At 42.2% G+C, this 14,351-nt stretch overlaps 1 protein-coding gene across 5 annotated transcripts in view; it reads left to right on the top strand.

Annotated features, from left to right (window-relative positions):
- Positions 1–14,351, top strand: part of PDS5A (PDS5 cohesin associated factor A) — a 172,735-nt gene that overhangs the window by 135,219 nt on the left and 23,165 nt on the right. For all 5 annotated transcript variants that reach the window (XM_067531120.1, XM_067531116.1, XM_067531118.1 and 2 more), the window contains 6 exons: positions 444–602; positions 1,131–1,199; positions 3,356–3,492; positions 10,912–11,035; positions 11,384–11,588; positions 12,006–12,120. In XM_067531120.1, the coding sequence (XP_067387221.1) occupies positions 444–602; positions 1,131–1,199; positions 3,356–3,492; positions 10,912–11,035; positions 11,384–11,588; positions 12,006–12,120 (809 nt within the window). The remainder of the gene's footprint in view (positions 1–443; positions 603–1,130; positions 1,200–3,355; positions 3,493–10,911; positions 11,036–11,383; positions 11,589–12,005; positions 12,121–14,351) is intronic.

The following is a 14,351-nucleotide window of genomic DNA, read 5'->3' on the forward strand; positions in this document are numbered from 1 at the left end:
ATAAACTGAAATAAGGACATTTTAGTTTTGAATGAGTGTGTCCACATGGGTATACAGTGGTTTAAATAATGCACTTTCAGTTCACATCTTTAATTAATTCAGATTAACTTTCCTTAGTGTCCCTGTGTATACAAATCCTCAGGTCTCTGATTAGTTTAAAAAAAAAAAAAAGAAAAAAGTAAAAGGCTAATCTTTTATCACTGGTATAATTTCACACACTATAATTCTGTAATTAATATAGTTATTTTAAACATTCTGTAAATTACAGTGTGAAATGTTTCATAGACAAAAAAGTTGGTTGGTTTTATGAAATGATGTCATTTGAGAGGCAAGTGCAATTAATCAGCAATCCAGTAATGAAATAAATTCATTCATTAGGCTGTTCAGACAGTGCACACTCAACAATTTGTAGTTCATTTTGAATGGAAATTTTTCTTCCCCAGCCTCTTAGTAGAAGTTTGAATGCCGATGTTCCAGAGCAGCTTATAACTCCATTAGTCTCTTTGGGCCACATTTCTATGTTAGCTCCAGACCAGTTTGCTTCTCCAATGAAATCTGTGGTTGCAAATTTCATCGTGAAAGATCTCCTCATGAATGATAGGGTAAGATTTATTTTTTAAGTTGTTACTTTTCTATTTTGCTTATGATTGATTCTCTGTAAGCCTTTGTAACAGCTGTTAAATATGTGTGATTAGGCCAGTGAAGGAATGTTCACTAAGGGTACGTCTACACTGCATAGAAAAATATGCCACATCAAGTCACAGTGGCCAGGTTCAGGTGGTGGGGCTATAAATAGCAATGTAGACATTCAGGCTTCAGCTGGAGCCCAGATTCTGAAATCCAGCAGCGGGGGAAGGCCTTTGAACCTGGGTTCCAGCCTGAACAGGAATGTCTACAATGTTGTTTTTTTTTAGCCCCACAGTCCAAGCCCTGCAAGCGTGAGTCAATGGACCAGCCCTCTGAGACTTGGTGCTGTGGGTTTTTATTTGCAGTACGCTAAATGTCTAATATATTGATATCCTACGTAAAAGATTATAAGGGCCTGAATCTAATCTTTAAAATCTTTATTTTAATTTTTTTTACATTTTTTGTTCGTAAATTCATCTTTAAACTTGTATAAATATCTGTAGTCAACAGGTGAGAAAAATGGGAAATTGTGGTCTCCAGATGAAGAGGTTTCCCCAGAAGTTCTAGCAAAGGTGAATTTTTTTTTTTAATATTAAGATGTGCACAATATTTGAAATATAAGAATTTAGTTATTTGGTAGCATATCATTGACATCGCTAAACACTACGAACAGAGAATGTTAAAAGAAATCTTATAAATTAATTTTGGTTACATTCGTCTTTTAGAATAGCTTAAGAACATATTAAATAGCTTAATTTCTGTTAAATTAAAATTTGGTAGTGACAAGGTGGATGAGGTAATATCTTTTATTGGATCAACTTCTGTTGATGAGTGAGACAGGCTTTCAAGCTACACAGAGTTCTTCAGGTCTGAGAAAGGTACTATGAGTGTCACAGCTAAATACAAAGTAAAACAGATAGTTTAGCGTAAGTAGTTAGCACATATTCTAAGGGACCATTCTAAGTGAAATGGCTCATTAACACCCCTGTAGTCATAGGACATAAAGGCGAATTATTGGGTTACAGGTTGTTGTAATAAGCCATAAATCCAGTGTCTTTATTAAGACCATGATTTTTAGTGTCTAGCAAAGTTATGAATTTAAGCTTATTTAAGATTCATAACTTTGCTAGACACTAAAAATCATGATCTTAAGCCATAAACCCAGTGTCTTATTATTACAACAATCTGTAACCCACTAACCTCCCTTTTTGTCCTATGACTATAGGGGTGTTAACGGATTACTTCACTTTGAATGGTCCCTTAGTATATATGCTAGCTACTTCTGCTAAACTATCTATTTGATCTTGTATTTAGCTGTGACACTCTGAGTACCTTTCTCAGACCAGAAGAAGAGCTCTGTATAGCTCTAAAGCTTATCTCTCTCACCAACAGAAGAAATTGATCAAATAAAAGATATTACCTCCCCCATCTTGTCACTCTAATATCCTGGGACCCACACAGCTACAACACCACTGCTTAAGCTACAATACTTATAAATTTTAGTTTTAGGGGGCCATACAAGTACACGCTGTTGCAAAGTCAGTAGAAATTATGCTGTTAGGTGTCCTATCTTCTGGGTATTTAGTATTCTGAACGTTCAGCTTTACTTTGTTTTATACAGAGATTCAAATTACTAGTTTTTCTGGTTATAAAGGTAGCCTGTAAACTGATGCACTGTCATATTATTGAATCTATTGGCAGACCAAGCTGAAATAATAACAGTGTGTGTGATGAACTCCTTTCACCCATCCTTAGAGGATATTTAGTGTGAACCTAATTATGACCATTTCAGAGGTGAACGTCTTGTTAATGCAGTAGTCCCCAAACTTTTTACATCATGCCTCCCCCAGGGGCTCGGAGCGGGGCCGTTGGGAGGGGCGGGGAGGTTGCAGCTGGGGTCGGGCTGGAGCTGCAGCTGTGTGGCAGTGCCAGAACAGAGCTGGGGGCAGAGCAGGGCTGGGAGGCGCTCTCTCCCTACCCCTGTGGAGGCAGGCCCAGGCCCAGGCCCTGCCATGCACCCATGACCCTCTGAATTAATGGATAGCAACTTCTTTAATTGGTAGATTTTTTTTTTTTTTTTTGGTGAGGTCAGGGAAGTCTCCACACCTAACCACACCTCAGTTTCTATGATATTTTCCCTTTTCATGTAGTCAAATATAGTCCATATTCCTCTGATTTTAATTTTTCTTAGATAGGGTTATCTTGTGTTTGGTGCTATTATCAGATGGTCAGTAGAAATATCCAGAAACCATTTTGCACCTCTTCCTTTGTTTCCACTCAACTTCTGTATCAAGTTCAACCTTTTCATCTTCACTTTCAAGGACCTGGTTATTTCTCCCCATGCCTACAGAAAATCTCTCCTTTCTTACTATTACTCTTCAAAGTCTCTTTGCTTTATCCCAGTTTTTTTTATCTATCTATTCTCTTTCTATCCTTCTCTCAGCTCTTCTTTTCTTCCATGCTGCTTCCCCATTCCAGTATGCCATGCGCTTATCCATTCTTTGCTTAAATATCTGCTTTTAAAACCCTTTTTCAAGCAATGAACCACATCCACTTTCCCAAATGAATATCAAGTTTATTACTTCATTCTGTGCCTTTTTATAGTCTGCATTTTATTGAACAGCAGCCTACTCAGATTATAATTTGATTACAGTAGATTTTGGTGTTATTATTTACCTCAGTTTCTATTAAAATGATCAATTTCTTTTCATGTATTCATCTTTAATAGGTGCAAGCAATTAAACTTTTGGTACGCTGGCTCTTGGGTATGAAAAACAACCAGTCTAAATCTGCAAATTCAACACTCCGGTTATTATCAGCTATGCTGGTCAGTGAAGGAGATTTAACAGAACAGAAGAGAATCAGGTCAAATTTGTTCTTTTCTTTTTCAGACTCTTCCATCTATTTTCTGTTAGAATTTCAGTGAATATTATGAATTTAGGTTTTTTTTCAATAGCTGAGGAAGGATTTTTGCAGGATTTTACAAGGCATGCAGAGAACAGGATAATGGGGCAATGTAAAATAGCTGATCATGGAGTATAATTATAGCTGCTGAATGGCATATGTATTAAAAAAAAATGTGTGTTGCTACCCCCTGATCTAAATTTAATGGTAATCTAATTGGAACCCTGTGTACATCTTGATGCTTATTAGAAAAGGAGTAAAAGATCTCTGGAAACATCTTTAGGATTAACATTATTAGGATTGATTGATCAGTTTTGATATGTTTACGACCTTGCCAGCTATTGTTGGAGATCCAAGGATGGGATCACTTCATGCCTCCTGTTCAAATAGACCATAAATGGGGAAATGGAGGAGAGGGAGGGAAATCACTGGAGGAAAAATATTGCAGATTCCATTCTTCCAGAATTATTTTTGTAATTTTTGTTGTTTTGCAGTATCTAAAGTCTCGTTTTGTTTTTAAACAATAAGCTCTTTCGATTGTGAAGAAACACTGATAAAGAATACTCTGCACTTCTATAAAGCCTTTCTTCCAAGGATCTCAAAGAATTTTGCAAATATTATTAATTAATTCTGACAACGTCCTTGTGAGATAGGATTCCCATTTTATAGATGTGTTGTCTGGTGCCTTGTTTTACTCAGCCAGTCAATAGCAGAGATAGAACCTATGCATTGATACGACTTCCTATCTGAATTATGATGTATTACTTCTCCGCTAAGCCAGCCTTGCAGAAATATACATTCAGACAGACAACAACAACAAAATTCTAGTTCCACCCCCTCAGTTAACTTCAAAGCCTAAATATTCATTTATATGTACACTGTAATTTTATGAGGCTTTCTGATGCCTTGATCATGTACCCTATATAAGAGTCTAGATGGATAAAACCATTTATATTCATAAATTTGGAAATCTAAGGAACAAATACAAATGTGGTACCTTTCCTCCAGCCTTGGTGATAGGCATATGTGTACTTTATACTGTTGCTTGAGGTTTCTGTTATAAAAGGCCCCATCTTGCCAGGAGATCCACATGGAGAGACCCCTATTGACTTCAGTAGATTGGGATCCACCTTTATGATTTTTCTTTGCAGGATCAGGACCTATGTCATTGTAAGGAGCTTATAGAGTGATAGGTCTGTCCTGGATGATTGCAGTCCCTAGTCTTTTACAGAACTGAAGTGGAAATCAAAGACTTACCATTTGAGCATTTGGAATATTGTATACCTAGATGTTTATACCTTTTTAATGTAAATTTTAATGTTAGATGAGAAAAAGTTCTATGTTATAAAATACCTTTATCTAATAATTTGGTTCTGGGATTCTGAGCTACCAGTCCATGCTAACTTTTTTGTATGTTACTGAGCCCATCAATCAGCCTGCCACTGACCAAATAGTTTTGTTGGGAACTCCTTCTCTTTTGTGGTGGTACAAGTCTCCAATTTCCTATTGAGAACTTCTTCCTGTTATTTAAGGAAAGAAAACAATTGAAGGAAGTGAAAGTTGACAACAGGTGTGAGCAAGAACTGTTAAACTCTATAACTAGACTAATATTGTTTTAAGATGGAAACAGGAACTACTTCTTCGAATAGTGTCCCTACTGGTGCTCCACTGTAGGTGTGTATGTGCCCCAGCACTGTTGATCAGAGAATTTCAGTAGCAGTCAGTCCCATCCTACACATGCATGGCTCCCCACCTGCCACGAGGCTAGCCAGCATGTGCAGGCATTCCCTCCTCAGTTCCTTGTCAACAACCCCTGGCTAGAGACAGAACTAAGAGCTGTCTGTTCACAGATCAATAACTCCTAAAAGGTTTGCAAATATTAGCTTCCTTTGAAGCCTTTTTCTTTAATACCTTTCTTGTTTTTAATTGGCCGTGCCAAGAAAAAAGAAGAAAAGAGAAAAAAGGGTTTGCCTCCCACCAACCCCAGTAATGGTGGGGAACCCCCCTGGACTAGGGTATGCCTGACTCCCAGGCTTCAAAAAGTATCTTAGCTGCAAAGAATCCATCCCAGGGACGAACAGACATTCACAGTGCATTCGCTGCCTGGGGGAAAGCACAATCCACAAAAGTTTGATTGGTGCCAGCAGTTAAAACCCAGGTCCAGGAAGGACAGAGAGTTAAGGCTTAAAATCCTGCTTATGGAGTCGACCCTTCAAGTTCCCAGGAGTCCTGACAAGTCACCGCAACCTTCTACATTGAAGGCTGGTGATCCTAAAGAGATGAATCACTCACTTAAGACTGCTAAGAAAAGGTCTTAAGACCTTAAGAAAAGACTGCTAAGAAAATGTCCCTGTAACGAGCCCTGATTGAGCCAGAAACGATCTCCCGCTCCATCGGTATCTTCAATACCGACGGCGCCAAAGCCGTCTACAGTTGGTATCTGGGGCATGCACAGTAACGAACCGACAGAATAAGTCAGTCTGCCCAAAGACCTGATGTACCAGTACCACGGGGGCATGAGAAGCACAGAAGATCTGCCACGGAGAAGGCTATGTTGACGTGTTCATTGGCACCAGCACCGACGGACCATACAACTAGGTCCGTGTCTCCAGTTCCATTGGTACAAGCCTCTCAGCACTGACAACCACCAGCACCATCTGCACCGGTGGATTTGAGGTGCACAACGGACCTCTCAGTGTCTGACACACTGGACTCATCCCTACTTAGTACCAGGCTTCTGGTACTGAGTTCACCTAGAGCATTGGATTCAGTGACATTCTCCATGCCACACACCTCCTTTCTCCTCATCAGAGTCAGATAGTGAGCACCACTCATCTTACCCGCCATACAGGTCCCAATATCATTATGGACACCAGGTGTACTGTCCACCCAACCCTCAATCTCCATGGTTTGGGCAACCATGGTCTCCATTGCCAACCCCCTATCCTTAATTGCCATACTAGGACCTCTGGCAGGTCCAGAGGTAACAAGCCTCTCAGGTCCCTAGTGTGGCATACCAGCAGGCAAGGAGACCTCCTTCAGCTGCGCATCATCAAAAAATTCGGAACCCTCTGAGCAACTGGGAGAAGAAATTGAAGCTGAGGCAAATAAGGAAGACACCCATGAAGCCTATCTTTCGTCGTTCTCGCTAGATGAAGTGGTGATGCCTGCTCTGCCATCCATGGTGGATGATTATAAGTCATTCCAGGACTTAGCTCAGAGAGTGGTGGAAGCCCTGCAAATAAAGCTGCACGAAGTGATTGAGCCTCTCCACAAACTGGTGGGCATTCTATGCTCTTCCACCTCTGCCAGAGTGGTCTTCCCAGTTAATGAGGCACTCCTGGACCCTACATGCAGGTGGGCGGACAAAAAGTAATATGTGCTAGCAAAGGGCATGGAATTTTTATTTTCCCACCTGCCTTCAAATTCCATCATTGTGGATGCAGTTAATTCTAGGGGCCGCCAATACCAGTTTAAATACACCCCATATGACTGAGATGGGAAACGTTTGGACCTGTTTGGTGGAAAAGCATATTCTTCAGACACCCTTCTGTTCCAGGTAGCAAATTAACAGACCTTGTTTGCCAAATAAGTCTCCCAGAACTATATGGAAACTAGGTTCCTTTATAGGTCAGCTCCCGGACTCTCACAAAGACCAATTTGTGGCCATAATCAACTAAGGCCAGCTGGTGGCAAAACATCTCTGTATGCGGCAGACATGGTGGCACATTCAGTTTCCACGGCTGTGGTTATGAGAAGGGCTTTGTGGCTGCATTTGTCCGGCTTCCCTAAAGAGGTCCAAATCACAGTAGAGGACCTATCCTTTGAGGGAACTAAGCTGTTTGCCAAAAAGACAGACGCGTCCCTTCACACTGAAGGATTCTCAGGTGACTCTTCAGTCCTTAGGGATATAAATGCCAGCCTACAAGAGAAAATACAGCCCTCAGGCGCAGTTTAAGCCCAGTCATCACAGTACTTGTCCCAATACTCATCACAAAGATTGTATGAGCCACAGAGAAAGAAATCAAAGTTCCCCAACTGAAAACAAGCAGAACCACAACTGACTTTGTCTCAGTCCTCAATCTCGAAGTGGCAGTTTTGATGCATTGATCGAGGCGCCGGTAGAACACTCCCCTTGCTACCTTATGCTGGGAACTCTACCCTTTTGGAGAACGCCTTACCCTGTTCCACAGGACCTGGGAACGGATAACCTCCGAAAAGTGGGTTTTGGAAATCGTCCAGAATGGATGCGCCATCCATTTCTCCTCCCTTCTCCCTCCCAAACACTCTTCCCCATCCTTCATCAGGGACCCTTCTTAAGAGAGTACTATGTCAGGAGGTAAACCATCTCCCTCAGCATAGCAGTTATAGAGCCTGTGCTGATACATTTCAGAGGCAGAGGGTTCGACTCTTGTTACCTTCTGATATCAAATTAAAATGGAGGTTGAACTCTTATTGGACCTCAGAGTGCTCAACAGATATGTCAAAGCACAAAAATTCAAGATGGTCCCTTTATCAACAATCATCTCAGCATTAGAAGAAGGAAATTGGCTCTTGGCCCTCGACCTACAAGAAGCATACTTCCACATTTCTATCAGACCGAGTCACAGGTGTTACCTTAGATTCATGCTGGTCCAAGACCACTATCACTACATGGTACTCCCTTTCGGTCTCTCATCGGCCCCCGTAGTGTTCTTCAAGGTCCTCTTGGTAGTAGTGACCTATTTACATTCTCCAGATATATTATCCTTATCTGGACAACTGCCTTTTCAGGGCACGGTCCTACACAGAGTCCCAACGGGCCACTCAGGTCACCCGGGACCTGTTTCTGAATCGTCAAAACAATGGAGCTGTACACATTCAAATGCTCCTCTCACTGATGTAACTCCCTTGATATGCTGACATAATAAAACCAACGAGAGGTGTAGGACTTATGTCGGCATAGATAGGGTGATGAAGTGTCAATGTAGGCACTGTGTTCCCTTACATCAATAATTATCTATCATTGTCAGTTTCAGAGCTCCAGTTGAGGTGGACCCCAGCTGGAAGCATGGCAAAAAGCCGTTGGCGGTTGCGATCTGCGAGGGAAAAAGCTGCGGGTAGCTAGACCCTGGTTCTCAGCTGCGAGGGGAGAAGGCCGCGGGCAGCTGGACCATGGCTGCGAGCCATGAGGGGAGAAGCCACATCCCCACCAGGAGGAGGGGGCGAGAAGCCAGGGCAGCTGGATCCTACTTCCTAGGGGCAAGAAGCCCCAGGCTGCTTCCCCCTGGGAACAAGGAGGGGAGAAGCCCTGGGCTGGCTCCCAGTGGGGAATCGGAAGGGGGGGGGAGGGCAGCCAGCCAGGAGCACAGGAGCCTGTGGGGCTCCCAGCAGGGAGCTGAGAGACAGGCTTTCAGCTCCCCACACTGCCCCTCTTAGTGCTCCTGGTGAAGATGCACTCTTCTGACCCAAGAAGGGAAGTATGGACATCAGCCACCCGGGAAATACTGCAGTGGCTGTAAGTTGATCTATGTTAAGTCAACTTATTTTTCGAGTGTAGACAAGGCCTGAGACTCAAGGCATGGCTCCTTTGTGGTTACAGCACATATTGCTCTGAGGGAGGTACAGGAGGTGCTATTGCACATTAGAAAGAATACTACTCGTTGTACCTATCTCCAGAAATGGAAAGGGTTCCAGATTTGGTGCCAACCCAAAGGTGTCACACCTAATACAGCCACCCTGCCACTGGTCCTAGACCACCTGTTGATCTTAAAGAAATCTGGCCGCTCTATTAGCTTGTTGAATGTTCATCTAGTAACAATCGCAACCTTCCCCTAGGAGGTGGAAAGCTACTCAACCTTTTCCCACCCAACTATGAAGAGGTTTCTTAAAGGCGTAGAAAACCTCTTCCCACTACCCAATGGGACCTTAATCTAGCGTTAAAAGACTGACTAGACTGCCATTCAAACCCATGGCCACTTGCTCACTAACTCAACTTTCCATGAAGACAACGTTCCTCACCACTATCACTTCAGCCAGAAGGATAGGGGAGATAGCAGCTTTGATGGCACATCGCCCTTTTACTGTGTTCTTTTCTGATAAGGTCACGCTCAGAATGCATCCGAAGTTCATCCCTAAAGTGACTTGCATTTCGCATCAACTTATTCACCTTCCAACGTTTTATCCCAAACCTCATGGAGGCAACAGGGAAGCCATCCTCAATACGCTCAACCTGAGGAGAGCCTTGGCCTTCTTCTCTGTTGCAGTTAGATCGCAAGGTGCAGTGATCTCGGCTCAGAGGCTCTCCAAGTGGGTCTCTAGCTGTATTAAACTCTGCTACCAATTGCGTAGGGTAACACTCCCCATCTTCAATATGCACGCATTCCACAAGGCCAGTCTCCTTGTTATTGCCTTGTCTAAGGCTGTCTCTATATCTGAAATCTGCAGAGCAGCAACCTGTGCATCTGTGCATACCTTTTCAAAACACTATGCCATTCTGGGGGAATTTGGCTACAGACACCCAATTTGCTGCCACAGTATTGTCTTCTATATCAGACTTGTCTCCCAAGTCCCAGCCTCCAGTGGTGGGTACTGCTCGGGAGTCACCTAGAGTGGAGTACCCGTAGGGACACTACTCAAAGAAGTAGTTACTCACCTGGTACAGTAACAATGGTTCTGCGAGCTGTTTCCCCCTATGGGTGCTCCACGACCCAACCTCCTCCTCTCTACTTCAAAGTTCCATTGGTTGACTCTGCCCGCACATGTTGACTAGCCTCATGGCAGGCGGGGAGTCACACGTGCACAGGACAGGACAGGATGGACTGCTTTTGAAATTCTCCAATCAGAAGTGCGAGGGCACACACACACCTACAGTGTAACATCCATAGAGACACACATCTCGAAGAACCATTTTTACCCCATAAAGTGAGTAACGTCTTCGTTTTATTTAAGAGCATATAATGTTTCTGGCAAGTTATAGCAAACAAGTAACTAAAGTATAAACAAGTAACTAAAAATAAAAAGCCTGGAAAATATCAGCAGTAAACTTGAAATACTAGATATTACACAGTAGAAAAAATAATTTAAAAATCAAACCTGCAGTGTCAACCTTTTGGAATCAGTATAACAGATAATGTCATGAAAACCAATTAAACTTAAACTACTGATTCTTTGAACTTCACCATCAAGCTGAAATAATATTTTAAGGAGAGAAAATAGTCATCTTCATATGATTTCTTCGTAGTGAGGTTAGTTTAGTTTAGGAGCCTAAAACCATATTGAAGATAGCTGGTTTACAGAGATTTTTATTCACAGTTTTTTAATTGCATGATCTTGTAAAAGAAGGGAAGAATGATACACAAATAATTTGAGTATAATGATTTTTCTATTGTGTTTTTATAGTAAATCAGATATGTCTCGTCTCCGACTGGCTGCTGGTAGTGCTATAATGAAGCTTGCACAGGAACCTTGTTACCATGAAATAATTACCCCAGAGCAATTCCAGCTCTGTGCGCTTGTCATTAATGTAAGTAACTGCCCTTGAATTATGAAGTGATTGTTAATAAGACTAGATCGCAGTCCTCACCAAAGAGCTCTTGTTGATGCTAAGATCTAATGTTTCCCTTTCCAGTGCAGCTTTCTAAAACAAAAAGTTCTGAACACTTCAAATATCACATTGTCTATTCATCTTTTTACAGCATGTCTTCTTACTACCAAGTTTGAGACTTTTCTGTTATATTTCAAGGACTTTGTAGTTGCACTGTTTTGTGTTTTTGTGGTTTTTGTGTTTAAAGCATGTCCCCTTACTACCCAGTTTGAGATTTTTCTGTTAAGGTTTTTGTAGTTGCACTGTTTTGTGTTTTTGCTGCTACAGGATGAGTGTTATCAAGTGAGGCAGATATTTGCTCAAAAGCTGCACAAGGCACTTGTGAAGTTACTGCTCCCATTGGAATACATGGCAATCTTTGCTTTGTGTGCCAAAGACCCTGTGAAAGAGAGAAGAGCACATGCCAGACAGTGTTTGCTCAAAAATATCAGTATACGAAGAGAGTATATTAAGCAGAATCCTATGGCTAATGGTGAGTACTGTGGTAAAATCTATTCAAAGTATAACTTTTGGTGACTAAATGTTTTGAGAAGTTCTTAAAAAGTTAAGTAAATGACCTTGTCTAGCATTTTGCACAAAAATATTTTTTGATAGTGATTTTAGAGTACAATGCTGTTACTATTTTAGTTATTAAGATACCTGTTCAAATCAGTTTTTTTCTTCTACAAAAATAAAAACATCAAGTTCTGACTGTGTGGTTTTTCTTTCTGTAATAAGATGAAACAGCTTTACAGTATTTTTGATTAATTAAAACTTGCAAGCTAAAATGTGAATATGTCAAAACTTAGCATTGTATATTCATCTAAAAATAAAATAACCGAAACTCTGGGTTCCTGTTCTTCCTGTGTGTATATTTAAGTTGCTTACACTGTTAGTTTTCTTATTCCAGAAAAGCTGTTATCTCTGCTGCCTGAATATGTGGTACCATATATGATTCATTTACTGGCACATGATCCAGATTTCACAAAACCTCAGGATGTTGATCAGCTTCGTGATATCAAAGAGTAAGTGTCAAGTCAGTCTAGAATTGTTGAGACTAGAATAATTTTTCTCTGCTTGAAAAATTTGAAGAGGAAGCAATCATTCTTATTATGAAGGGGAACTATCATTAATGGCATTCTATAGACTGTTTTCTTAGAAGTGAATAACTGATTTTGGAAAGAAACCAGCAGCAATCTCTTCAGCACAGTGTTCTAAAAGCTCAAATGGCAAAAGACATTTCTCCACAAGTATAATAATTTAATAAATGTAGGTTTTTAAAATGAAAAATCATTGTAGATCTACTTACTCAGGCCCATTTAACCACTGGAAAAAGACACAAGGGCAGTCATCTTAAGTGCTCAGTGTCACAGACTATAGATAACTTCTTATGCTGCTTGAAGAACTCTGCTTTGTAGAAACTGAATGTTCTTCTTCAAGTGCTTGCACATGTCCATTCCATTGTAGGTGTGTGCATGACCCGAGCACAGTTGCTGGAATTTTTTCCCCTAGTGGTATCCATCTGATCAGCTCTGGTACCGGTATAAAGAGCCCTGCCAACCCCTCTGCCTTTCAATTTTTTCTTTGTAGTTTGATAGTTAAGAATTAGTTTATTAATTTTTAGTAGTTTTTAGTACTTAGATAGTTTTGGATGTCTACACGCTTAGCTAGCGAGGTCGTCCACTTCCCTGGTGCTTCCCTCTGTCACCGGGTTTCAAGCCCTGCACTGCCTGTGATAAAACTGTGCCTTTGAGTGACCCACACTCAAGCTGTCAAGTGCTTGGGGGAATCTCATAGGAAAACCACTGCCAAATCTGCATGGACTTCAGACCCCGAACCAAAAAGGACCGAGCAGCAAGACTGAAGGTCCTCCTCATGGAGGCAGCCTTAAGACCTGCCTCAGAGTCACGCTCGGACTCTGCATCGAGTACCTCAGCCTCGGTGTGGAGCACTCTTCCCACGACTTGGGATTCCTGACACCAGTTGTCTTCCCCAGTGCCTGAGAAGAAGCACCTTAAGCACCAATAGAAGAGCCGATCCCTGGTGCTGAAGGCAAAAGGAGACCAGGATAGAGCAAGACCTGCGTCGGGCTGCTATTCTTCCCCAGCACTACGATATCAGTTGCCTGTAGCTTCAGTGTCAATGCAAGCTCCACTGACACAGGCTCAGGAGCAGCCTTCTTAGGACAGATAGTGTACTGGCCAGTTTGTGGTACCGTCAACGCTTGAGGCATTTATAGAGGCCAGGGACCCTCTCACCCTACCAGTACTGGTGTCCCCAGAGGGACAGGACCCTGTGCTGCTAAGCAGCAGGGAGTTGTCCATCCAAGAGGAAAATCCCGTTGACAGCCTCCAAATTTCCACCACCCCAGCTCCAGCACTGAGGGGTACGGCGCCGCCCTGGTCTCCATATTGCAGCTTGTCCTCCTCATCATACTTGCAGATAGGATCTTACTCCCCTTGTTGCCACAGCCGATCTTGCTGCTCCCCGAGCCATTTCTATTCCACCAAAGCCACAAGTATAGTGGTTCCTCCGAACATCTGGCCACCAGGTCCATGGGGGCTAGGCAGCGGCCGTTTTAGAGCCATTGGGGGTTTCCTCCACCATAGGACACCCCCTCAAGGCACTGATATTCTATTGTCTGAGAGGCTAGGGCACCCTCAGTACTGTGTCAAGAGATCCTGGATCCAGACTCTGGTACTGAGCACGACACCAAATATCAGGAAGAACCCTGCAGGCCCTTGCAGACATTGAGGAATCAACAGAAGCTACTCAGCCCATTATAGCCTCCTCATTCTCCATTCCACGTGAGGCAGTAGTGGCATCAGAGGTCTCCCCGCCTCAAGATGACCACAAGGCACACCAGGTCTTGTTAAAGCGGGTCACCTCAAACTTGGAGATCCAAGCGGAAATGGCTAAAAAGACAAGACACAGTCTCTTAAACATTTTGTTGTCATCAGCCTCTTTGCAGTGGTTCTGCCACTTACCAAAGCCATTATGGACCTGGTCAAGGTCCTTTGGCAAACCCCTGCCTCCTACAGCAAAGCACACAGAGTTCAAGTACTTTGTACCAGCCAAAGGGTGCAAATTCTTTTTTTTCACCCTCTCCTGGAACCTCTAGTTGTAGTGTTATTCTTATGAAATAAACAGCAGGATTTTATTCAGTCGGACAAGGCAATACGCCACGTTTATTGTGAATACTAAAATTATCTACAACAAAAACAATTTTCATCTATTTCTAAAATGCATTTCTTCT

This window comes from Emydura macquarii, unplaced genomic scaffold (genome assembly GCF_026122565.2).
Source record: "Emydura macquarii macquarii isolate MOO-44397 ecotype Brisbane River unplaced genomic scaffold, CSIRO-AGI_Emac_v2 contig_3128, whole genome shotgun sequence".
NCBI lineage: Eukaryota > Metazoa > Chordata > Testudines > Chelidae > Emydura > Emydura macquarii.